The following is a 27,048-nucleotide window of genomic DNA, read 5'->3' as shown; positions in this document are numbered from 1 at the left end:
AGTACACCTATGAGGTCTTTAATTAAAGGAAGTATCAACAAAATCATTAGCAATAATCAATAACATTCACTGGTATCCATTATAAATATATAGTCAATCTAAAAATAAATTGATTAATAATGTAATGTCAAAACGTCTTTTCTTCTATTTTTGTGCACTTATATGCTTGCCTTTTTACAGCTTTATCCAAAAATCGTGTACAATTTATTTTCTTTGACCCCGCATTCTCATGCTGATTCGGAGAAACTTAGTTCAGATAGAGTGATGTAGGAAAGACATACAACCCTCTGTTAATCGATTAAACGACAAGAAACAAGACATTTCTGACGGCCCATCGGGGCAAGCCCTAGTTCGTTACAGTACTCTGCCATTCATAAATATCTATTATGCCTGTGGGTAGTCTCAAGTTGCGAATGCGCACCGCGATTGCGCACCTTTGATTTCATCGACGACCCATTCCCGGGCGAGCATTAGAATTACAACCCCCGGTGACAGGCACAACACACGTAAATGCCTCGGTGTTTGTTGCGACTACGAGAACGGTTATCAACAAAACCGAGGTGCCTCGCCAAGTTCATTCATATCAGCTCTTTCCTTTCGTACCGATCGTACGCATGCACTCTTAGCTCTAAGACATACCAATCTTTGGTTTTCACTCTTACAACCATCTTCCGTCTACACCTGCTTTATTCGACTGCACTACCAGTATCTGATTGATTAGATCAAAGGAAACCATTCCTTTTTGAACCAGCATCTCCTTTATTTGCTTCTCGTTTTTCGGCAAAACTGCAGTCTATTCTATTTTTGCACTTTCTTCAGGTTTGAGTCGACAATACTTCGCCATGATGACGAGTACAGACAAACAAACTTTGGAAATGGAAGAACGACCGCAGGAGATGGGTGGTGAAGTGGAGAAAAAAGAAGAACTTGGGAAGGAAGAACCCGAGGAGGTTGAAAGAGAAGGATGGGGAAACAAAATGGACTTTATCATGATCTGCATCGGTTTCGCCGTCGGTCTCGGAAATGTCTGGAGATTCCCATACCTTGTCTTCAAAAATGGTGGTGGTAGGTTTGATTTGTCTTTTTTTCACACTTTAATATTAAAAGAAAAATGTAAAAAAGAAAGGGGAGGCCATCATCTCGAGTCAAGAGGAGATGTCCAATATTAATAGATTGGGAAGTTACACTGGTTTTACTGGTTCCGTCTTATCAGACCCGTGGTCTACCCTTCTCATCTGTTACCCGAAAGCTTAAGAAAATTATGGTTGAAAAACTGTTTACTAAATAAAGTAAACCGAATAAACTACTTTCGATACCAAACTAGACATGATCGGTGGAACATGATTACTTTTTTAGAATAGAAAAAACGTACAGTAGTTGGACACGAAGTACATTAAAAGGATATCGATCATAGGAAAAAATGAAAGACATTTCTTCTGTCATGGCAGTTCTATTGTATTGAATGTATGAAACATGCTATTTTGTAATTTAAGTGATTTACTTGTGATTAAAAGTGGTAATTTATTTTTCTATGACATCGAAAATGACTTGATAATATAAAAATGGTTGGATACAAAATAAGTAGAATGATTTGGAACCGAATGATTTTTAACGTATTTAAATCGTAATCATGGCCGTCGGTCATATCCTTAGAAAGGCTTCAGACACCAATCAGTTAGGATCAGTAGAGCCTAAATGAATATCAATATAATATGGAATTATGCATGCATCCAAAGGGAAATAAAGATTTGAGATTGTGTGATTTTACAGTCTGAAATAAAATAGATATTTTTCAAAGTTATTGTTTCGTCACACACCCAGAAATGTATTAGACCTGCAAGTAATGGTTTAGATATTACCAAATGTTCAAAACTCTAGTTTGGTTAGTTTGGTTTTGATTCGAAGTGACCTTTTTAATTAAATGTTGCCTTGGTATTGTCATATTTGCCAAAAACTGCTCATGAATGGTTCAAAGACTCATACATGTATGTGATTGCGATTAAGATTTTTTTTTAGCAATGTATCGCATCTAGTCTGCCTTGGTAATGTTGTCGGCTTGTCGCCACAAGTGAACCAGCATATTTTTTTTCATTAAGGTATGGCATTATTATCCTACCAACGAAACATTCAAGCAAACTGTTTTTAATACATAATACAAAACGGGCAATTGATTTTTAAAACATTTAAAGTGTCTTTTTGTACATATACCAAGGGATATGGGAGTACTCCAGACTCCCTGGTATACCTGGGGGGCGTTTCATGAAAGGACTTCTCGGACGTTTTATCCGACAGTTACCATAGGAACAGTGCCTCTCAGCCAATCAAAATCATGGAAAGATGTCAGATCTGACAACTTGTCGGATGAAAATATTAATGAAACGCTCCCCTGATAATTTTTCGATGACACGACATTTTCTCCTGCGACTATTGCTCCGGGCTTTATTTCGTCTAAGATATAGGGTTAGGGTTACAATAGGGTTTTATAGGTTTAGGGTAGGGTATAGTGTTAAACCCAGGGTTGAAGTGGGTCATTCCATTAGTGTTTGGAATTTACTTCGGAGCAATTGTCACCGGAGTAAATATCATGGAACCAATTTTCGTCTCCTGGATCGAGATTCTTTTTTCCCCACCATTATTCACGCAGTAACTGAATTAATAGCTATGTGATGATAAAGAGCAAGAAATGTCAACGTACCCAAAACGACTGAAAGTGAAATTAGCACTTTTTTTATAAAAAAAAAATCAGTTATGCAATTGCTAAATCAGGCACCAACAGGTGTATTATAGATGTTGGCATAAAAGCCATGAAAACAGAACAAAACAGGAAAAACCGCATTGCTTTTTAAGATTATGTAATCGTCTGGTAGTAGTCTCCAATTAAAAAAAAGTGGGAAGCTGAGGCCCAAATTTAAGTTTAAGCCAAAATCTGAGTAATAACCTGAGAGGATTATTCATATGGGCCAAAACCAGAGATATTTTTGTTATGAATGAAGTCCTACTTTCAGAAGTGGAAAGGAATGAATATTATGAAATGAAGGCCTGCTCGTAAAATTCTAGCTTCTAGAGAGAACGAAAACAAGTTTCCTTTTTTATTATACCAATAGAATTTGAAGAGATTCATATATAATTATGTACCTGCTATTCTATGTATGTATATTGGACTAATATCATGCCTAGGTGTGATTTTGGCGAATTCATCTCTACTTCATCATATTGATTTATCACGCGGCATCATGGAAAATAAAATAAAATCGAAGCAAATGTCGCTAGAGAGACTTTTAAACGACATGCATTTTTTTATTGCGATATTTGGTTCGGGGATGTAATATGTACCTCACTTCTTTCAACTTATTCTGGTAGGAAATATTGATTATTCGTCGTAGATAACTCATGAAACATTAAATATTTGTTATTCTTTGAAAACATAACATCTTAGATCTCGTAAAATGAAATACGTTGGGAGAAAATTCGCGATGACAAATAATGTTTTTAAAGAACAAGTCAACCCCGCCGAAAAATCTAACAAGCATAACACTGAAAATTTGATCAAAATCGGATGTAAAACAAAGAGGTTATGACATCTTCGGTTAATTTCACAAAACAGTTATATGCACATCCTGGTTGGTATGCAAATTAAGAGACTGATGATGTCATCCACTCACTATTGCTTTTGTATCTTATTATATTATGAAATATTTTAATTTTCTCCTCATTGTCAATTGAAACAACGATTAATTCCTCCCTGAACATGTGGAATTAGCATTGTTTAATACTATATCATGTATATGGTTCAGTCAAGTCGAGCAGCGGGCCCGATCCTCTTTTTTTCACGTCTCTTCCCCCCCCCCCCCCTCTTAACCTAGATAGAATATAATTATGTCTCCGTAGTCCTATACTGAGTTTTCGGTGACCATGTTTTGTACTCTTTCGCATACAACAAACGATTAAAAATTAGCATATAACTGATCACATAACTGATCATATTTCCTGCGATGGGAATTACTGGTATGTTAATTAAAAAGACGATGTTGATGTCTTATGTCTTTCTTTCCGAGAAAAAAGGGTCGATCATTGGTTTATGTTTCAAGATATGAGGGTTGTGTTATCGTAGTATCATGTGACTAAAATAAAAAATAAAATACTTTGGTTTGCATTCCTTACAGTGAGACCATGAAGAGTTGTTTTCCTTTCAAGTTTTAAATATTGATGTCTGCAACATGGTACCGTGATAACATTCTTGGTAGAAATTATTCAAATATTGTAGAGCTGTTGATGTAAATACAAGATAATATGGGAAAATGCACAAGACAGTGGCAAACAAGAGTAATAATCATATAATGCATGTTGGCATGGAGGATTTTTACAAAATTTCATAACAATCATTACAATTGATCCTTGCATTAATTCGTTTTTATATACTTAAATTTGGAGTTGAATGGTGTTTTAGCTCAGACAGAGTAAGTTAGAATTAGGTCTCCGGTTTACATGATAAAATTACAGTGTGGATTTTTTTATCATTAATTCATAAATTATTTATGGTCATAGCTCTATTCTATACACTTGTAAAACATTGACATGATTGCCAAATCTTCTCTTAGAAGAACTCATGTGGTTTTTCAAATTGTTTCATTATCATTGTTGTTTACTATTAGTATTATTATTATCACTTTTCCATTATTATTGCTGTCATTATTACCATTATCATTTCTATTGTTACTATTATTTGCAGTATTATTATTGTTGTTGTTATTATTATTATTTTTGTAGTACTATTGGTATTAATGATTTTCATCATTTTCCCCACCTTCACCATCATTATAAATAGGGAAAATCATTTTTGTCACAATTACTGAAGTCATGTCAGGGTAAACTTGGAGAAAGATGCAACATTTCCAAACGGGGTCGAGCTCGATTTTCCAGTATAGTTAGCTTAAATATTCTTACACGAAGATGGCTTGCTACTCGCATACCTTCGCCAAGAAATGATGATTGGTTATCCTAGCAGGCTGGGCTCTGAAATTCTTGGATTCCCGCCAAAAGGGTTAGACATTTGCACCGACCCAGTCACTTCTACACGGGATATCGTCTGCTCTGTTTTCTCTCAATAGGCTTGCTTCAATACCAAGTCATCGTGGTTTCATCCCGGGGTTTAATATAAAACTCACGGCCACAATACCTTGAGTAAAATCGGTGTCGACAGTAAAGGAAAAATACGAGAAAAAAATATTGATAAAAAGTGTTTATTAATTAACAGTGCATAAAATTTTGAGGAAAAATTAGAGAGCAATGACTTTTCAAAGTTTTGACTTGTGACGTCAAATTCGAAAATCTCCCCATATGTCTGTATTAGATTCATTAATATTGTCATTTTCATGGTTCACTACGACTGCATATATATTTTCTAGATAAGTACGTGTATGAAATAATGTACTAATTATAATTATGATATGTGTGATGATGATACATCGAAACACCATTTAGTAAAAACAATAAAAATCGATTATTGTAATAACGCGTCTTAAATTAAAGTCTCTTTTGAAGAAGTTGTTATTGTGACAACATGAATGAAAACAAATCGAGCAAAATTAGACCGCGTACTTGCCTCCTGGGTAGGGAGTTAGTACCTCGACACGTCACAGGGTTGGGTGCTAGAGACAAAGAGCATTACGCAGGATGCAGCAGCAAACCAAAAATGGGGAAATACAACTTTTAGGGGGGGTCAGCAATTGAGTTGATAAGGAAAAGGGTGGACGTGGTGGGCAATCAGGAGAATTAATTTTGTAATTTAAAGATAACAAAACGAATGAACAATGGTGAAACTGCATCTTGGCATGGTTTTCATTAGCTTTTGAGGGATGTGTGTCACTATTCTTGTAATTATGTCAGGATATTACGTGTGTATGGATGCCTGTATTCCAATTCAATGATGAATCTTAGTTCCCCAAGGGGGACTTCTCGTAGAATTGATAATATCCACTATCAATCATGACGCAAAACGTTACATTGATTGAAGAGTACATTTAGTATCTTCTCCCCCTGGATTTGAATCTAGTTTTCCATGTAAAAAATGAAGGGATGAAACCCCAAAATGTCTGAAAATCAAACATGTCAAATGCACATTTTCTTTATTTTAATGTACATTTCCTGCGTTTTCACTTTGCTGTTTGCGAAAGTTCAGGTTTGACTCCGGTCTGCTTATATCAAACGATTGTTATTTCATCTTTTTGTCATCGTTGTTGAAAATTTATTCCGTAAAAGAAGTCTAGAACCTCTAAACCTTTAAATCAAAATCGCATTTTAATTGTCATTTTCATCATGTCTAAATTTCTTTCTCTCGCATGATAATATTCTCATCATTCGGTTGATCATTCTCTATCTCTCTATTTCTCTTTCTCTCTCTCTATCTCCTTCTCTCCATCTTATCATTGAATTGCTTTTATAATAGAATAAATACATAATGATGGTTTATCAAATCATTATCTGCTAATGCAGTGGTTTTATGTCTTATGTGTGGTATCATCACTGTCTTTTTTTTTACTTCTTTCTCCTGTAGATACGTGGGAAAAGTTTCAGGTTAATGTCTCATATTTGGTTAACTTGATTAAAACACCAAAAGGATCATGGAAACAAAAGATATAAAAGATTTGCTTCGTACATGTCCAAGGTTGCATATAATTTTCAATCAGTTTTGAACACACGCTAGTTCCTATTGTGACGTCGTGAGGCGAGCGATCGTGTAGAAGGTCAAGAAACTATTCGACAGTCAGACAGAGGGTTCATAAATTCCTTGGCCTTGCGATGTTGGCATTCAACTCGTAGGGAAAAAGTAAAAAAAACTTCAATTGAATCCAAACATTCATGCTATGCTAGTCAATTTTGAATGAAGCATCATACTATTTAATTTTAATAAGCCAATTTTAGAGAGGCGTATGCCGTCTAGGTCATGCGTATATCATTCATTTTAAGTAATGTATATGAAATGCTTTTTTATCTAGTTTTCGTTTCATTGTGATTTAATTTACTTAAATGTTTATCTAAGAGTAAATCGAAACAAGAAAAAAAATGTTAAAAACAGAAAAATGGGATTTCCAAGAAAAACTCATTGTTGAGCGTAGTACACATCTTAGTTTTGGAGCGTCATAACTTGTGCACTTTTTGGAGGACCATTAAATGTTTAGAAGAAAAGAAATAATAAGAAACATTCATTACTTTCCTCATGGTCGCATGTTTAATCAGATTATAGAAACTAAATAAAAAATAAATTCGGCCTCATACAGAGCTATTCATTTGGATAATTTTCCGAATAACTTCTTTTGATTTTACAAATATTTTATGATCCAAATCGTTGGGTGTTTTTTCAAAATTTAGGCCACTATCGCTGGGTTCAACAACAAGAAATTATTTTACAAAACGTTCAAAGCATCCTGCAGTTATCTTTTTTCTCATCCTTTTTTAATCCTTAATTGGTAATCCATTACCTGTTTCCGCGACTAATTAGTCTGAGAAGATGATAACCAGGAATGATAAATATTGGCACTCCGGTTGTAAATGTTTCAGTTGTTAATGTCTAAAACAAAGGTGATATCCCCTATATAGTCAGCACAACAGCGGAGTATTTCAGAGTTTGAAAGGTATGACAGTCATGATGATAGTGCAAATCGCAAACATAATATAATTGGCAGGATTGGATAAAAATTGCACAAAAACACGGTATTTTAACCAGTGTTGAAAAATTTGAAATCATTGATTTTTTTTTGTTAGGAATACAAAATATTTTGCTAAGTGAGATTTGTACTTATTTTAGGGAGGGGGTTAACTCTTAATCCTAATGTCTTCCGTGGTTATAGTTGTTTGTTTGTATTTTTTTTTCCCCTTGGAGGGCATGATGATACTCCTCCCACCAGACTTTCTAATCTTTAGTCATGTTAGTTGCTTCCGATAAATATTTCCCTTTTTTATATTAAGCTTCTGTTATCTTGTGCATGCTAGTTTGTGATAATCGACATGTCAGGAAAGCTTAAAACGGTTTGGCCCTAGGTCTATCCTTAAATGTTCAAAAGTTACATGACTCTGGGGAGAAATTTCACGATTCGTCTGTCCCTCTTGCCTCACGCAACACCCCCATCTAATTTGATAGTGACTTTGGGGCTATCTACCAAAATAGACACACTCGGGCTCTTCACTTCTTTAAATGACATCCTGAAAGTCATGGGGGAAACGTTCTTCGCATGGACACTGGAAACATTTTCATCCATGATGTCATCCGACATTCTAGCCCAACCTCAAGCGTTGCTTAGTAATGAAGATGTGTGGCTGTGATTCAGAAAAATGAGGGGAGATGTTCAATAAAGACACGGAAACGACAAATCTCGGCAAAGCAACGTGCATCAGACTTCCAATTTCCGATAAAATGCAAGTTGAGGGGAACCTGGCAAATGTACCCTTTCTAGAGGCGTTACCTCGCCTCGTAAAATCTTGTACTAGGTCCGTTGTAAAAGTGTTGGAAATTAGCGTTTGGGATATCCTGTTAACGTGTAAGTTTTAGGTAGGTTCCATCCGAATTGGAGATTTCCCCCATTATATTAGAGGGCGCTGTTGCGTGATGCTCCAGCCACACCAACGAAACTAATTCCAGACCGATCAAAATATGTATTATGTTATTCAGAATCGCATATCGAATTGACTGGATTTTATTGGTTTAGTGTAGCATCAGACATGGCGTGAAATTATTGTAGAACAAAAATAATATCGTAGAAAAACAAGACAGAATAGCATCACGCAAGTTCTACGACGCACTGGTCAAAAATGGATTATTGCATTCTTTTTAATTATCATTATGAGCTCATCATTCTTTTCCGCTCGCGCAACGTTCCGACCACTCTTATAGAGCCACACCCTCACACTCACCAACTCCTTTGCGAATGATCTTACGTCCAGTCTATGCTATCTTGTGAAGGCTGAACGAGGATCAGTGATGTGGTTCTAAATAATCATGAGGACCCTATATATAATTTCCTTACGAGAATATAACTCCCCCCCCCCCCCACTATCTTCGCTATGTGCTCATGGTGGTTAATACTATTGCATAAGGGATACCTAGCTCCCACACAAACACGCGCACACTCGCACACGCACCCTTTCTCAACACACACACGCCCACACACACCGATTTTCATACTTCATTGTTTTAAAAGTCGCAAATTTTTTTATTTGAAATTAATGAACAAAAAGTACCCTTTTTACTACAGATACAAAGCACAATTTTTAAACACTGTCTTTCTAATTCTCCGGTCACAATCAGCGTGCATGGCATATCACTAAAATGAAGATGCACCATAAACCTGATGAATTTTTACCTTAAAAAATTACCAAAGGAGACACCCTGTTTATGAAACTTTCAAAGTCGGATATGAATGTTAAACACATGCAGGAATAATGAATCTACAACCAAATTGTATGTGGCTTTGCGTCCACAATTTGGTTATATTGGAAAATGTTATAAGGAAGTCTGTAGGCGAACCTTCGTATCATGAACGAGATTGCCATAGAACACAACGGGATGGTTGAATTTGAAATTGGGATGAACATGAGTTCAAGGGTAAACCGAAGTAGGCCTATAGCTTCAGTTTCAAGATGCGTAGAAAAAATCTAGTTGATACTGTGCACAGAGACTGTTCTATCAATCTCATCTACCATTATTAAGACGAAAAAAGGGGGAGGGGGCTCGATAGGGCAGCGTCAGGATATAATATTTGGATATGTTTGGTAAGGTGGCTTAAAGGTGCTATCAATACAAACAAATGTATGTATTGTCTGATTACTTACTCCTACTCTTTTCAACACTCTTTCTTGTTTCTTTCTTATTCTCCCAGTTTTCTCCTTTTACCATTTTCGGTATATTTTCTTTTTCATCACTTCAAAAATCACGGGGATGTCAGCGCTCCTGATGGGGTCGGATGATTTTGCGGCAATTTCAAAAGTGTATATATATATATGTGTGTTTCCTTTTCCTATTTTATTTCATCCAACATGTTAAACAAATTGGAATGTGCACCCTATCAATTTTGCGTCAATTCACCAACAGACCATTCATGAAGCTATTACAGATCGATTTGGGCTTGATATTGAAGGGTTATCGAGAAACGTTGGACACTAATCCTTACAGAACCTATTCGAAGACCAACTCGAAGAAGATGTGATTTTACACACACGGACAAGGGCGACATATCCAAGACAATGCTTAATTATACAGGGATTTGTATTTCCATTATGATAAGTACCAGAGAGATGTCGTGGGGTATCCCAAGAGTGGATTTGCAATCTTTCCGAGGAATTGGCCATGGAGTTGAGCCAAAGTCGGCGTGTACAGGAGTGAAAAATGCGTACAGGAAGAGGCGGGAGATATAGCAGCGTTCGGCAAATCAATGAAACAGAATTCAGTGCAAAACATAAGGCAAAGCATTTTTAACGATAGATAAAAATGAAAACATTAGCAGAGCGCGAAGCGTCATTTCTTTACAGGTGGTGTGCAAATATAAGAATCCTCGTGGATGAACTGCATCGCAAACATTATGACAGAGCTTTAAACGTATCTCCCTGAAGCTCCTAGATGTGACAAAGGGTCCCTCACCCGGTCCCTCAATACTAGATACAAAAGGGACCGTGTCTACGAATTGACGAACGAAATTTTATCGGAAATTATTCACTCCTTTTAAATATTATTCAAAAGGTTAAGAACTTTAATCTTGATATGTATATGAAGTTTTCTAATTTGATTTACTTCGTGGGTTATCGTGAAGAGCATATCTGATAATCAAATTTGGATGTGAATTACAGTCAAACATGTGATTTTATCATGTTTATAGAAACATGTTGGTAAAGAAAGCCTCGATACATTTTTTTGTAAATTAACAATTATTGAAAATAGGAAATATGTGTTGGGCAAATGTTTGGAAGAATTAAGCAGTTTAGGGGTAAATCCACCGAAGCATTAATTTCAATATCACAGAGACAGCCTCGGGTATTTAAGTTTAAGGAAAGACCAACGTGAACAGATTTCATAATCAAGTTTAAGTGCAGAACGATCAGCCTTTTCAAGTCGGGATTACGTGTGTCCCTTCGAGCTAGAAAAAAAAGATTGTCGCTTTGAAATGAAATAGATAAAAATCCAACTTTCTGGGAAGTAGAAATAAAAGTTGGTAGTCCATTGTGAGAGAGGAATGTTAAATAACACCATTGTATAACATTTCAAGTGTTATCACAATCTTTGTCTTATTTGTATTAAAAAACAACAACCTCGGATGAACATCGACAATTGATTTTGCAACAAGACCAACGCATAGCGATATTGACATTTCATAATCGTTACTTGTGTTGTGGTATTATCCCTTTTGCAAGTCATATGACGAACTGATAAGATTATATCAAGTGTATGCAATTGGAAAATAACATGTGTTGTTTTTATCGATGTTGGGTTGACAGTTCAGTATAGAATGCACGTATAAAGTTATCAAACTCTTTGAAGAGTGTATAATAAATTTTGAATTTTTATTCTTTGACTTAGCCTGATGTCGATTAATTCAAATTGTTCGGTCTCTTGCATTCACTTTATAATATCAATACGTTTTTTTACTGGTGGTGGTGGTGGTGGTAATAGTAGCGGTAGTAGTAGTAGTAGTAGTAGTAGTAGTATAGTAGTAGTAGTAGCAATAGTAGTAGTAGTAGTAGTAGTAGTAGTAGTAGTAGTAGTAGTAGTAGTAGTAGTAGTAGTAGTAGTAGTAGTAGTAGTAGGTGTTGCTGTTGTTTGTTGTTGCTGTGGTGGTGGTGGTGGTTGTAGGGACTTCGTAGTAGTAGTCATGATAGTAGCCGTTTTTAAACATACATGTACGTCATTTTAAACACTTTGTGTACTGGACAAATGGAAGAGTTGTCCTCAATTTTTTGAGTCTACATCACAATGACAACATCTATGTCAACATGTCAATGCATGTGGCCGGTATGAAATCCCCGTCAATATTGTTACTACAAATTTCTAAACCTTTTTTTTTAAATCATAAACTTCTTGCTTGTCCGATTCTCGATACTGTTAAACTCACTGATTTTTCCTTCTTTTTCATCTTAGATAATTTAGTTAGAATTCCCTTTAGGTTACCCATGGAAGCTCCCTGTGTTATCTCATTTCGATTTCTCTATCTATTCAACTGAATGAAGTAAGGTGTCCTAATTTCGGTGGTCAAAGGTGGATTCTTCCGATGTTTACTTGAATCAAATAGTTGATTAACAAGCGTCCCTGAATGACATGGCCATTGTTTCTATGGTTGGTCGATATTGTTTGGATATTTACTCATCCAATATGTATTATCTCGGTACAGAAGTCATGATTTGTCTTTTTTTCAACCCTTAACAACGAGGGCTTGATCAAATAAAGTTTGATCATCTTTACGATCAAGTCGGTACTTTTCCAAAAACGAAAATCTTCCTTTTATTAATCCAAGTATTCTTAAGACAGGTAAATGCTAGTTTTGGTAACGATATCAAAATGAGTTCGTACAGAATCTAATGAAATGACCACCAAAGTGTCTGTTTGTATAAATAAAACGAATGTGCCAAAGGATTTTGGAAGAAATTGTGTAATTGCTGAGAAATCAGCAAATAAGCACAAGATTCGGGGAGGGCGTCGGGCCCGACGCTCTAAGCTATAATTATACATTGTCCCACGTGCGCTTATCTGTGTTGGGCATGTTGGGGATCTTCGGTGTGAACATTTTTCAGCGTAGATTTCAAGATTTCACAAAGTTCAGTTAATGTAACTGTACCAGATCTAGGTCCTCGATGATATACTGACAATTAAAGTCTTGTTTTACAAACTTTCTCATGAAATCAGTGTTTACTGCAACTACTGGAATTTCTCTTTAAGACAAAAACATGCATGGAAAAAACGCTTCATCAGCTATTTTTTTTTAATCATGTTAATGGTTGGAGTTGGTTGGTTGATAGAAGGGCTTTGCAATACATTCGGTAATATGCATATATATTTAATAACGATGGATCAGTTATAGTTGTAATACGTACAGAGACTCCAGTACATTTCAGAAGCTTGCACAGTCGATTTTAATTATATTGCATTTCATAGCAGGGGGCGGGCTTGCTGAAAAGAAGATTGTAATGACTGAAAGTTTTACCGTGATCAAATAAATACAATACAATACGTTGTTTGAGTAGACATTGACTTTATAACACACCGTCAATAGGTTCCATGCAAATTATCAAACTTTTAAGTCGTGGTATGTTAGGTCCCTGTGAGAGTCTACTTGTCAGTTATATCGGTTTGGCATCTGTTGTACGAGACCCTGGTTATTTTTTAATTAATCACGCCGGAAAAGTTCATTCGTTCTATGAAATTAACTTTTTAACGCCAATGATCATAAACGTATAATCATAAACCCGGAGTAATAATGATACACAGGTCATTTGGAAGCGCAAAATATGATGACTGATATGCGTTATATAACAAAAACTTTATTATTATTAAACAGCACCCATACGCATGATAAGATCATGTCCTAAACTTTGGATTGCATGGTTACATGTAACAGAAAGAAGATGCTATATTCATTATTCAAAAAAAGTCCCTGAATAATTCGCTTTAGGGGATTAGGAAAGTTTAAGAAAGTAGCTGTAATAGGTGGAATAATCCGAATATTCAGAGTATTTTATGTGTAATATAATTGTTATCCCTCGGGAGTTTAAAAAAAGATGGTCAGACTCTTCTTTCCATTCATCTCTGCCTTCATATCTTTTGCGGTCCATTTAAAGTATCCCCTTCCCGGCCTAGGTCATGTGATGTAGTCTGATCATTCAAGAACGCCATACAGAGTGATCAATTACATTTCACTCCCTGATATAACGACGTAGGCAGTTCCCTTTTGTGATAGGCGTGACAATGCTCACGCCCATTTTATCCATATTTGAAGAAGATATCTCAACGTCGACCGAAAAAGGATGCGATGGTTATTTTAAAATTGCAAGCAATCCGCCGTAGCTGGCGCGCATACACAATCAGCAATTTCATTGCTATTCTTTACTGTTCGATTGATACAATGTATTAAAACAAAATTAATTGAAAGTTAGTTGACAGATTTACAACTAAGATGTAGCAAATCATAAAAATATCAATATATAGAATATATATTAACAGAAAGTAAATTATAAAAGCTATTTATAATAAATCAATATGTAATTATATATGAAAAGATGGATTTGTGGGGGGAATGCATTAGGTACGTTTTTTGTTGTCTTTCTCATCCAGGAGCATCAAAATTTCATTACATGAAATAAACAATAGCATCATTTTTTGAACTTCCAGTTACGCCTAATTTTGTTAGTGTTATGGAATTTGATTCATGTAATTATCCTCATTGTTATCGTTTCAAATGAGGGACAGAGATCTGAATCAAGATTTGAGAAATTTCAAATCAGCAATACGAAGCAGCTGTTCATCGTCTCACAGAATAATCGTAAATACAGTACAATATCCTATAAACGCCTTAGAATAACAATCCGTTATCTTATATTAAGTCCACAAACTGCCGATGTAATGGATTGAGGTTATAACCCTAATGTACATGTAGATTAAAACTAAGTTCAATTGGAGGTAATGACGGACATTTTGCAGTGTAAAATATTAAATGTGATTTTGAATTTACAGAAGTGGGAAATTTCCCCTGTGCATATCATTATAATTTGATCTACAGAAATTATCGGTATGTTTAGTCTCTTTATATGAACATATAAGAAGCTTTGTGAAAATTCGAATTGTCTGGTGATAATGTTTAGTGTCAAATGACAAGATGTAAGTAAACAAAACATATTTGCATGTCAGATGCGTGACTTATGATATTAATTATCTGCTTCCTTTGTTCTTTGGAAACAAGTCACAAAGTATTTTTATTTGGACTTTAAAGTTTGGATGTAAAGATTATTTTTATCTGCAACTGTGTACGCCCAAGATTCAAGTACAATGATGTTTGTATCTGGACCCTCCCCCCCCCCCACCCTCACGTATAATGGATGGTGGTCTAGACTGACTATTTATATACTGTTATTTTTTTCTCTCTCTTTCTTTAGGTGCTTTCTTGATTCCATATTTCATCTCCCTCTTCATCAGTGGTGTACCTATATTCTTTCTTGAGATCTCCATTGGTCAGATGCTACAGGTCGGTGGTATCTCCGTATGGGAGATCTATCCCATTCTGAAAGGTGAGGGCCAATATGTGTTGCGACTAAATTTACTTTAAGCCTCTCCTAAGTTATGGTATAGTTCCCCTCCCCCTCCAAAATATAAACAAAAAGACATAATAGCTAAATAAATTAATATATATATAATTAATTAATTAATAAACAAATAAATAAATAAATAGATAAATGAATAAATAAATGAATAAATAAATAAATAAAAAATAAATATTGGTCTCTTTTCCACTGTGTCACTTCATTATTATGAATGCGACAATTCTCAAGTTGCTATATGGTGTGGATGTTATGAAAAGTATATTGTAGTGGATGTATTTTTCGATTTAACAAAAAAAAGAGTTCTCCATATTTCGAAGACTCCCCCCCCCCCCCCCAGGTGCTTTTAAAGACAACGATCTGGGTAAATGCAGAGGCAGAATTTCATGAATGTCTGCCACGGAGGGAAGACTCTTTCCTCCTGAAAACGATCTTGTTTTGTATAGTCAATGCAGTGATGGATCTTCCAAGCGTCTCCCACCCCTGGATTTCTTTTTTTTCTAACAAGGAACAATTAATTTAAAATGTAAATTTTAAAATCACGGTACAATATAATAAACAGAATGAAAGTTAGTTTCATAAATCTCGTTTCAGTTATTATTTCCTTCAAGCAAACGAAATCCATTTCAGGTCATGACACACCGATCAGTCAATTAAATCATTTTTTTCTCTCTCTGTTATATTTTTTTCCCCTCTGATGTCTGAAGGTGTTGGTTTTGCCGGGGCCACGATAGCAGCGATCATGTGCACCTATTACATCGTGATCTGCGCCTGGTCATTCTTCTACCTCTTCTCCTCGTTCACCTCCACCCTCCCCTGGGGTGATTGCTATAACTCCTGGAATGATATATACTGCAACGACCCCGCCCTCCAGGACAACTGCACCGCCCCCACAGGGTTCTTCTGCACCACCAACTCCTCCATCTATCTCAACCAGTCGGAAGGAGAATCGCCCGCTCAACAGTTCTGGGAGTAAGCCCGACTACATTCCTTGAAATTGATTAACAAGCAATAAGTTAGATGTAATATAACCCTACTAAATTGCTGGTTTAAAAATGCATGCAACACGAATAGGGGTTTTTTTTAAGCAAACAACAGGTTGGATGAAATATGAATCTAACAATTTGTTGGCTAAAACAAAAGTGGACTCAAAACGAATTAGGAATTGTTTTAACCAACAGTTGGACGGTTCTTATTTTAAGCAACCTGGGTTGGTTAGAAACCGTGGGCTGAGAGCGTATAGATCTTTTTTTAAGGATTGGTTCCACAGCCCATGAAAACATATCTTAATTACAGACTGGTGACAATAATGAGAACTTTGCTCTCGACCAATCAAATAACACACTCTCAGTCACCTCAAGTGTAAAATTGTAGATATGCAACAATGCATTTGAAAACATTTTTATGAAACAGGACCGTAATCTGATGAAACTTATCCATAGTATGATCAATGACAGTTTGATAGAATACAACAATACAACTTTTATTTTCAGAAAACGAGCTCTAGGTATATCAGACGGTATCGATGAAGTGGGAGGATTGCGATGGGATCTTGTTGGATGTCTAGCTCTTGCCTGGGTCGTTACGTATTTCTGTATATGGAAAGGAGTCAAACAAACTGGAAAGGTGGGTCAAGACAATTGCATATTATTTGCGTCTTTCCTCTGTAGATATTTAAACAAAGGAACCGTGTTCTATCAAGCTATAAGAAGCAGGAATCCTATGCGATATTTTCATCGCAATACAAAGTTCACAAACGAATCTGAAACAGAATATCAGAATAGTAATTGCCACAGGTTCTTGTGACAAATACTAATATTTTTAGGGAACCGAGCATGCTAAAGGTTTTTCTCTATAATACCAATAAGGAGTTTTCGCTTAGAGACGCGTCGCGACGGGCGGATGATGCAAGAACACAGAAAATGTGTTGAAAATGTCCTTCAAATGACAATGATCAGCTGGCAGGTCTTTGCCGAGAATTGGTCAACCGGAACAACAATTTTTTTTCCTCAGCTTTGAAGCTGACTAAAAATTGCAAGTACGTCGTTTGTTCAAGAGTCAAGGACCAAAAACTCCATGTTGCAGATGCAACAGAATGAAAATGTCGCCAAGGCTTTAAAACTATCAGCTGCTGCCTTCACCAAAATTGCATTGAAGTCTTTTTTGATCTCTCTAAAAAAAATTCCACCATATCTCGTTGCTTTACAATTTCATGGATATGTAAATAAATTGACTTTAGGAAAGTTCACGTATGAAGGATTATTTATTATTAGGTGATTTTTTTCCTGCTATAGATCGTGTGGTTCACCGCTCTTATCCCATACGTCATTCTGTTGGCTTTGCTTATCCGTGGACTGACACTAGATGGCGCTTCAGAAGGCATCAAGTTTTACGTCACCCCCGATTGGGAGCGACTCAAGAGCCCCACGGTAAGTCTCCTGGTCGTGTTGATGGAGTAATTTTCATGACGTCATTGAAGAAGAGTCAATCTTGTTTGACTTGCATCTGTGCATGTCATTCTTAGATTCTAATATATCATGACATTGATAGGATGAAGAATTGAGCTCCGGTATGCCATATGTCATAAGTCTTGTGTAGTTCAAGGGAATTAAATGCTCTAGGTATCCTGCGCCTAAAATAAAGATACATAAGAGAGCTACCATTAGGTGATACTTAACCTTCTTTCAAAGTTTTATTTTGTTATATCTCTTGAATTTCCTTTTCTCACAGTTCTCATTATCTGACCTTCTTCTTCGTAAACTTTCATCCTGAAACGATCTCATTATTTTGATAGTATGATATCACTTGAATTAGAATTGATACCATTAGGTGATACTTAACCTTCCTTCAAACTTGTATTTTGTTATAATATTCTCTTCTTAGGGACCCTTTTCTCATAACTCTTTATTTTCCTCATTTTCTGACCTTATTCTCTTTCCTTAACTTTCATTCTTCAATTTTTCTAGGGACCACGGGGAAGAACAGGTTGGCTATTAATAACCAATCTGAAACGGGTCTATCCCTTCGATTCTGTATTACATGCATTGTACGCTTCATTACTGTTGTATTGTTAATTTGTTATATTGTTTTAATTATTTGATCATGTAATGTTTATTTTGTTTATTTATGCATTTTTAATCGTGAATGAAAATCAACCAACCATTCTAAGACGTGATTTAATTTTAAGATTATGATATCCCGTGAATTTTAATTGCATGGATTTTGAGAGGAACAATTCAGACTAAGATTTTTTTTTTTTCACTCGATTCTTCAGGTCTGGATTGATGCAGCCACTCAGATCTTCTTCTCTTACAGTGTTGGTATCGGATCTCTCATTTCACTCGGTAGTTACAACAAAGTCAGGAATAATGCACTGCTGTAAGTAACCATCACAAAATCACCATGCACGGTATCAGAACTACTTTGAATAGCATCTGAGTCGGTTTCCTAAAGAGTTGTTATAACAAAGTTACGATTAGCCAATCAGATTGCATGATTTTAGTAGCTTTTAACTGTTGCAAATTGCAAATTTGTTACTGTAATAACTTCATAAAACGGACCCTTGATCTAAATGTTCCTTTATACCCAGAATGCAAACTTGTGACCATTATGTCCACTTGAATGACAAACATGACAAATGGCTTCCGCGACTCTCTGAAATATTCATATCAATATATTCATAACTGAAGGAAGATTGTTGTTGTTCTTTCCACGCATTCATACTTGTTTGTATAAGGTTCAAATTGCCGTTATAACTTTGATCCAAAATCCATAGTAAATGTTCAATTTTTATGAAAAAAATACATGCGATAAACGTGCTCTACCTATTATCTGCTTTTCTTTACAGTTGATGTAAGTAATACCGTTTCTGATCACCCAAATAAATTCGATCTTTATTTGTTATATGCTTCTGCGTCCATAATATGGATAACAAACAAAAATCGGGTAATATTTGCAATGAATCAAAGAGGCGAAACATTTGATATTCCTCGTGAAAAGGAAATTATCAACTATCAAATCATAATTGGAATGATATAACCATCCATCCATATTTTATTGTTCGAAATAGACATGAAAATTTGCTTTGCCCAATTGATCGTGGGTCCGGCAGCCGCTGTGCAGCGCCAGATCGACGAGGCTCTATCCCTTTAATCGTTGAACGCCAAACAGGGTAGCAGCAACTCCCATCTTTTAACGTCTTTTGGTCTGACGCGGCAGTCAGATTAACGACATTACATCCAAACACATAAATGATTTTAAAAAATGCTGGAATGTCATGGCAAGTGCATCTGACATAATATTTATCATCCTTTGTCCGTCTGAGGTACCTGAAACTTTCTTGTATTCTAATCATTCACTTTCTGTGTGTTGCTCTGTTTCAGTGATACGTTGGTAGTGGGATTCGTGAACGCCGGTACGAGTCTCTTTGCTGGTTTCGTCATCTTCTCCATTCTCGGGTTCATGGCCCATCAACAGGGTGTCGAAGTCAAAGACGTCGTCGATGAAGGTACGTCATTCAAGGTATTTAAAGGGGAGGTTCACCCTGACAAAAAATACTGTAAAATAGCAGAAAACAATTTAAAAATATTTCAGAAGGTTTGAGAAAACTCCATCAAAGAATTAAAAAGTTATTAGAATTTCAATTACTGGAGTATTTGATTTGTGACGTCATATGCGCGAGCTTTACTAAATATCGTATGGTAAAAAAATCAATGAAATGTCATTTTCTCAGAAAGTTTTAAATTGTTTTTACTTTACCTTCAGTATATCAAAAGAAAAATCATTTCACACCCTTTCCTGAAAAGAAAACGAAACAAGTCATCAGGAACTATTAAAAAATTGAAATTAATGCATTTTACATTACATAACATATGAGGCAGCTGCTTGTACGACGTCACAAATCCAAAACTTAAAAATATAATAACTTTCTTACTCTTTAATGGATTTTCATCAAACCTTCACCAATATATTTTCTCTATTTTTACAACAAACAATTCTTCAGGGTGAACTTCCCCTTTAAGATTTATATACGCGAGGTCCAAAACCACTTGGTTTAAATTCAAATAGGAAAGCATCATCGGACAATGCCGTTGACAACGTTAAGTCTAGTTGTTTGATGTTGTAGGGAAAAGTAGGAAAAGGTAGACGAAATTAGTATTGCGTTTGGATGGTAGTTGTTCAACAAGCAAATAGACTTATGTATTCCAGAACATGATAATTGTCCTGGGTACATACTAAGATAATGGGGCTCAAGATTGTACCATTAATACAGCACTTGCAGCATGTTTTGTGTGGCCTATTGTTCCTGTGGCCGGAAATGCATGTTCGCACCAAAAGAAGAATTACATTTTAGGGTGCATTGTGGAAATACATATTTTTCCACGTATTTGGGGGTAGAATTCTGCACCACTTAAATATAAATGTAGCCCACTGCACCCTTACAGGTGCAAAAAAAAAGCTTCTACATTAAAGGTTCGAAATGTGCACCAAAAATAAGCTAACGACGTACGCATTATTTTGATGGGTGCAAAATTACACTTTTTATTTCAGTGAAAGAAGTATACCTATGAACACAATTTAACTGCAATTTTTGTTAACTAAGTTACGCCTTTCAAAAAAATATATACATAATGGAGTTCATGTTTCCTTTACTTTACGGAATAATATCATCGCGAATGCGCCTTTCCATTTTTTATTAGGTCCTGGACTTACATTCGTAGCTTACCCAACAGCTGTGTACTACATGCCTGGTGGACCTGCGTGGGCAGTTATCTTCTTTGCCATGTTGATCATGTTAGGTCTTGACAGCCAGGTTAGTACACTGTCTATCTAATTCAGTATTTCGAATAAGTCTCTAGGTTTCTGTCGTTTACTGACAGAAATGGAATGATAGAATATATCTTGCTTTGGATCATTCTCCGAGTGTCATCTTTATCATGACAAATTAATATGGAGTTTAATCTGAAAATAATCGGAATTTCAATAACAACACCGATTCACAAATGTTAAGATCTCAATGTTAAAAGGGAATGGTGTTATCCGATCACGTGAATGTTGGTTTGATAATTTTCCACAAATTTTTCGTCCTCATTCGCCTGATGTGCATTACAATTTAAGCCTAGGCCATCAAATTTGTAATACAAAGGATGGCACCAGGACATTTAAATGAAAAGCGCAACCGCTCAAGACAACGTAAAGATGATTTTTTTTCTCAATGAAATATGTGCATTTCATAGTTCCTCTGTCCTGGGGCCCGTTGCAGAAAGAGTTGCAATCAAACGCAACTCTAAAAATCATGCGCTACTTGATTTTCAACCAATCAACAGCGCGCATTTGGGACTTGCAATTGATTTTTTGACTTGCGTTTAAACGCAACTCTTTCTGCAACGGACCCCAGACCTCTTCGATACTGTTCTCTCTTCCTTTTTGATATTTTTTTTTATCTTTTCTGCTATTTCTTTTTGTATTTCATTACTAGAAATAATAAGGGCGGTTGTCCCTACCCCCCCTTACCTGGCGCTTTCCATATTGTCACTGAAACACATGACATACGTTCCTACGAATGAATGATACAAAGTAAATTGTGCTATTTACAAAGCTTCTTTCTTTTTTTTACCGTTGACAGTTCGCTATCTTGGAAGGTTTGGTAACATCGTTGATGGATGAATTCCCGCAGTACAACCTGAGACAGAATCGTGCTGTCTTTCTCGTTGTGGTTTGCTCGTTGGACTTTCTTCTAGGGCTGTTATGCGTGACAGAGGTATGTAAACTCAAATCCGTTAATTCTGTTCGAAAATTCGAATTTAATTTTGGTGACATTTAGCGCCTTCTTTCGGTAATCTTAATTTCATTTTTTTGAATGGCCCTTTGAAAACTACTTCACAAAGTTATTTGACCAAACGAATACTTTTTTTATGACAAAGGCATTCATTCCAAAATCATTGTACCCGACCAAATATCACTTAATTCTCAGAAGTTTCTTAGTGCTCTACTATTATGCAGCATAATTATCCAGGTATAGCATGTCAGGGACCCGTTACATAAAACTTTTGCCATGAAAAAAACTCATGCAACAAAATCAATAAATCAAAATCATGCCATTGAAAATTAAACATTAAAAAACTCTGGCAAAAAAATTGCCTAAGTTTTTATAGCAAAAGTTTTATGCTTCTGGGTTTGAAGGAAAAAATCCTGTCAGGACCGAACTTGCCTCACATTGAAAAATGACCCTTTGAGGGAAATTACCAAGGTTTGACCGTCACTTTAAGTTGTTCAAGCATATAGGCTATTTTGCTATGAAACTAAATTGAAGAATATGTCGATTGAAATCAGCAGATTGTTTTTTCATTTACATGTAGTCTTATTTTTCCTTGTTTTTCTTATCGGGAATTGACATTCATATTTTGATGTTTCCTTTTAAACAGGGAGGAATGTACTTCTTCCAGTTGATGGACAGTTACGGAGCTAGTGGCATGTGCTTATTATGGGTCGCCTTCTGGGAATGCATTGCTCTCTCGTACGGTTATGGAATCAAGAAGTTCTATAATGTTATCAGTGATAACATGGGCTTTACTCCAGGCTGGTACTGGCCTCTCTGCTGGGCTGGTCTCGCACCTGCAGTCAGTTTGGTAAGCGACCTTTCAAATGCCCCCCCCCCTCCTAATTATCTTCTTCTTTCTTTAATGTCTTTCATAATTTTTTAAAGTTAATAGTAAGATAACATCGTGGAGCTATATCTCTCACGTGTCCACCTAATAAGGTGAACAAGACGCTTAAATACACTTCTCGAGATTACTTGGTCAGCCGGGAAGGGGGGGAGACAAACATACCCCATTGGGTCCTATAAAATTAAAGCTCGCTGGGGGACACCCCCCCCCCCCCTTTCCCCGAATCGCCGCCAATGGCGCTTCCCTTTTTAATTTTTTTAAACAGGAATCTGGTCACAACTCTACTTTCTGCTTATCAAAATTTGACGTCACCCCTTATGGAATTAATGATACCGAGGAGGTGATAATAAAACGCGAGCTTCAAGGTCCACGGGGCTACGAATCCTCTCATAGTCTTACATATCCATGAAACTGATTATTTATGTTTTGTTATGATTATTTGTTTACAGGGAATCTTCTTGTTCAGTCTTATTGATTATCAACCTGCCAAATATGGTGAAAGTTACTACTACCCTGTCTGGGGTGAAATTCTTGGTTGGATGATGGCTATTGTCTCCATGCAGTGGGTGCCTATCTACGCCATCTACATCTTCCTTACGACACCAGGAACATTTAAGGAGGTAAATATCTGTTCTGTTCAATCGTTTATTGCAAAAATGTGGTGAAGTAACACAGATCCACGCTTAACATTACGTCATTACGAATGTAATTTCATGTTTCACTATTGTAGGTGTATATTACTCAGATATTGACTTCTTCAAGGTCAATATGATATTCTTCGTGTTCTTTGAGCCTCGTGAATTATATTTTTGTCGAGGGATGTTATAATGTCTCCGAGCTGTGTAACTTTAGTGCTTAGGAAAAAATAAACTTTACTTAGAAAAAAAACATTCATGTACCTGAGCATGCCGATGGATGGGAAATTTTCCTGAAGGAGAAAGTCAATATATGTATATATGTATGAACACTCTAAAAAATGAAGTGCTAATTCAGCTCTTAAAGAGCGTGTATAGTGACTGCACTTCGGCGTGCTGATTTCTCTCGTTCAAATTTGAACTAGACAAATCAGCACTCCGAAGTGCAGTCACTATACACGCTCTTTAAGAGCTGAATTAGCACTTCATTTTTCAGAGTGAAGTAAGCCAGTTTTACTGAATTAAAAGAACATTTATCAGTTACTGTATCTGTTTATTTCCATTTGTTTTGAATTTGAAAAAAAAAATGAAATTTAAAACAAGAAATACACTGAAAGTGATTTATCATTATTATTATTATTATGTTTTGCAGCGCCTTCATATTATCACCTCACCCAAGATCCAGCCAGCAATACCGGAGAAACTTGAAGACGAGTCGACGATATCAGTAGAAGCGAAGAAAAGTGACATATCGGATACATTAAATGCCAACTCATTACCTCCACCAGTTTACAATGAACTGGTCGTTGAAAACGAGAAAAATGGCGTCACCACGACCAATGGAGGTCTCGAAAACAAGGCGTTCAGCGGTGACGAGTAGGTTGGCTGATAATAAAGGAACATTGAAATCACCAGAAAGACTGTATGAACTTGCAAGGGACGTTTGGGTACTGAACGCAAAATTTGGCATTTTTTATAGGCTTTGGCGTAGCTAATATAACGACACATGGGGAACAAGCTACCCGATCGTCTATCAGGACGTGGGGAAGGGATGAATGGGGAGAGGAGGAAAGATGAAGATGGTTGAAATGGAATGTTACGTTCTCTTTAAAAAGAAATTACCGTCTAATAACAAAGCATAGTCCAACTTTCATCTTGAGAGAGTGACACCCCCCCCCTCCTTACATAAAATGACGTGTGCCGTTTCGATCCCAAGTGGAAGTTGAGTTGGCCGAGTGAGCAGTGCACATTAATATGTCTATATCATGTTGGCAAAGAGCATAAAGTACTTAAAGACAAATCAATTTGAGGAATAAACACTTCTTTTCAGGACATGATCACGATCCGTCTGGTAAAGCTTACTTTAAGTAGTTTTCTGATTCGAAAATGCAAATATGGAGGCATTGATATGTTAATAAATTCTTTCAAAATGTTCAACCACGCAATGCTGAGACCAAATACGCCTCAATAGAACTGTTATAATCACTGCCTTTACGAAAAAAAAACGATGAGAAAAGCAGCTAGACGAATGAAATGATCAGGAGACTCTTCCTGCCTTTGCGGATATGCAGAAATTATATTTTTGATATATGAAAATGGTTTATGATGTAAGTTATTGAAATTCGATAACAAAAATTAAATTGGGCTGCAAGTTTGTATATATCAATGTCCAGGCTCATTTTCCAAGACTGTGGTTATTGTTACAAGCAAGAATATAATTATGGTGAAATTGACAATTATCTGCGATGTTTATATGCACAAATAGAAACAAAAACCTTTAAATATACCGAATTTTTTACGCGTAATTAATTCTAAGAAGATGATATATTGATTTAGTTATGATGACAAACTAAACTCATTAATTATTGAAATCACTCGTCGGTAAATGTAGCCTAATATTGTGACTATTCGAAATGCCTTTCATCACGAATGTGCCTATTTTTTACAGCATTATGATAATCCAGGTGATTACATTAATTTTACTTTGTATTTTGATATAGGAAAACTAGCAGATTGAAACTTGCATGATTTCATTTTTCTTCATACAAGGATCGCCACACTACAATTACATTACATTTTATTCTGTTTCTCGTTTTACTCAATTTGCTTATCTCACAATGAAAATTGAACGTAGAGTAAAGAGAATGCATTGGTCATTAGGTTTTATTTGATAGCTTATTTCCTTATATCAGAAAAAATATCAAAGGGAATAGGAATAAACTGCACACTTTTTGAGTTTTTACCCTAGGTAACTCGTAATATTAATTATTTTTTATGGATTAGGCCCTATATGGATTCTCTGAAAAATACGCGCCTCTTGATATGTGGGGATATGAAAATAGATTTGTTAAAATTGCAACCTTTGAAATAGATTTATTATGTTTGGTACTTTCTGACATACAGCTGAAAAGATGAAGAAAAAAATGTAGAAAGCAAGAAAGTTGTAAGTTATAGATATGAGTTGTATGTACGTGTACATAAAACGACTTAAATGCAATAAGGAGACGATGCATTCCTATAAGTGATGACGTCACACATGAGAGGTACATATAAAAGAGTCTTTATTGTTACGTCATGTAGAGCGTGATATATTTATTTTCCTCTTGTGAGTATAAATATGCGCGTATTCAAAAAAAATAATGAGGAAATATGCGAAAGATGAATTATTGTATATAAATTGTATAGGCTATCATTGTGTAAAAATTGTAGTAGAGATATGATGGAAAATAGAGATATATTTGTAAATAACTAATCGCTCAAATAATGTGTTTGCAATTGTATGTTTCATTTCTTATTTTATTTTGCTTCTTAAATCTTCTTAAGAATAAATTCAATTGCTTTGGGTTTGGTCCCCCTTCCACCGTTTCAATACAACATATCTTGCAATGGAAATGAGTAACATGATTCGAAGAGGTAAATGTTGAATTCATTAATACTCGTCTTCTATGTTGGGTTCAATCGATACCCCCCCCCTCCGCTCACGCGTTAAATATTGCATGAAGTTTACTTCCATTATTCACGACTCAAATCGAAAACAGAGGGACAATTATAAACCTGATGTATAGCCGAAAGTTCCGCCATGTAAAGTTGGAGTGCGTTCGCAGCAACAAAACACCCTTCACTCAGCTGCCTTGGACGATTGACAAACGACTTTACATCTCATCAAGGGGACTATATTTCTCTTATGGCACTGGCTGCTTTTCACTATTGTATTAACGTAACTTTCATTGTATTAACTTTCGCTATCAGCCCTAGCCTCCCGATCGGTAGTACAGGTATATGAATAACAGGGTGGGATTTTTATTTACATTTTGTTGGGGCAATACCGACCAATAAGTACTGGAATATGTCTTGACTTATGTATGGCGAATAATGTTTTACAGGTTTCCACTTGAATGATGGTGTATCTATACATGTACATTATTAAAAACATATACAACTAATATTATGCGAGCTGT

General features: G+C 35.9%; 1 protein-coding gene across 1 annotated transcript; it reads left to right on the top strand.

Annotated features, from left to right (window-relative positions):
• The first annotated feature begins 467 nt into the window (after positions 1-467).
• Positions 468-27,033, top strand: LOC121411747 (sodium- and chloride-dependent GABA transporter 2-like). The gene is made up of 12 exons (XM_041604584.1): positions 468-1,065; positions 15,127-15,258; positions 15,996-16,260; positions 16,782-16,914; positions 17,583-17,717; positions 18,563-18,666; positions 19,671-19,795; positions 20,988-21,100; positions 21,914-22,048; positions 22,713-22,916; positions 23,405-23,575; positions 24,243-27,033. Exons 1-12 carry the CDS (start codon positions 843-845, stop codon positions 24,468-24,470), a joined length of 1,968 nt encoding a protein of 655 aa, XP_041460518.1. The 5' UTR covers positions 468-842; the 3' UTR covers positions 24,471-27,033.
• Positions 27,034-27,048: the final 15 nt, after the last annotated feature.

This window comes from Lytechinus variegatus, chromosome 3 (genome assembly GCF_018143015.1).
Source record: "Lytechinus variegatus isolate NC3 chromosome 3, Lvar_3.0, whole genome shotgun sequence".
NCBI classification, from domain to species: domain Eukaryota; kingdom Metazoa; phylum Echinodermata; class Echinoidea; order Temnopleuroida; family Toxopneustidae; genus Lytechinus; species Lytechinus variegatus.
Note: the sequence above shows the minus strand (reverse complement) of the source record. Positions and strands in the feature narration are given on the sequence as shown.

What these genes read in the sequence shown, in the direction of transcription:
- LOC121411747 (XM_041604584.1), top strand. Translation starts at nt 843, where the DNA reads ATGATGACGAGTACAGACAAACAAACTTTGGAAATGGAAGAACGACCG. An exon ending in TGTCTTCAAAAATGGTGGTG is followed by an intron (nt 1,066 to 15,126) that starts GTAGGTTTGATT and finishes CTCTTTCTTTAG; the next exon opens with GTGCTTTCTTGATTCCATAT. An exon ending in AGCGACTCAAGAGCCCCACG is followed by an intron (nt 17,718 to 18,562) that starts GTAAGTCTCCTG and finishes TCGATTCTTCAG; the next exon opens with GTCTGGATTGATGCAGCCAC.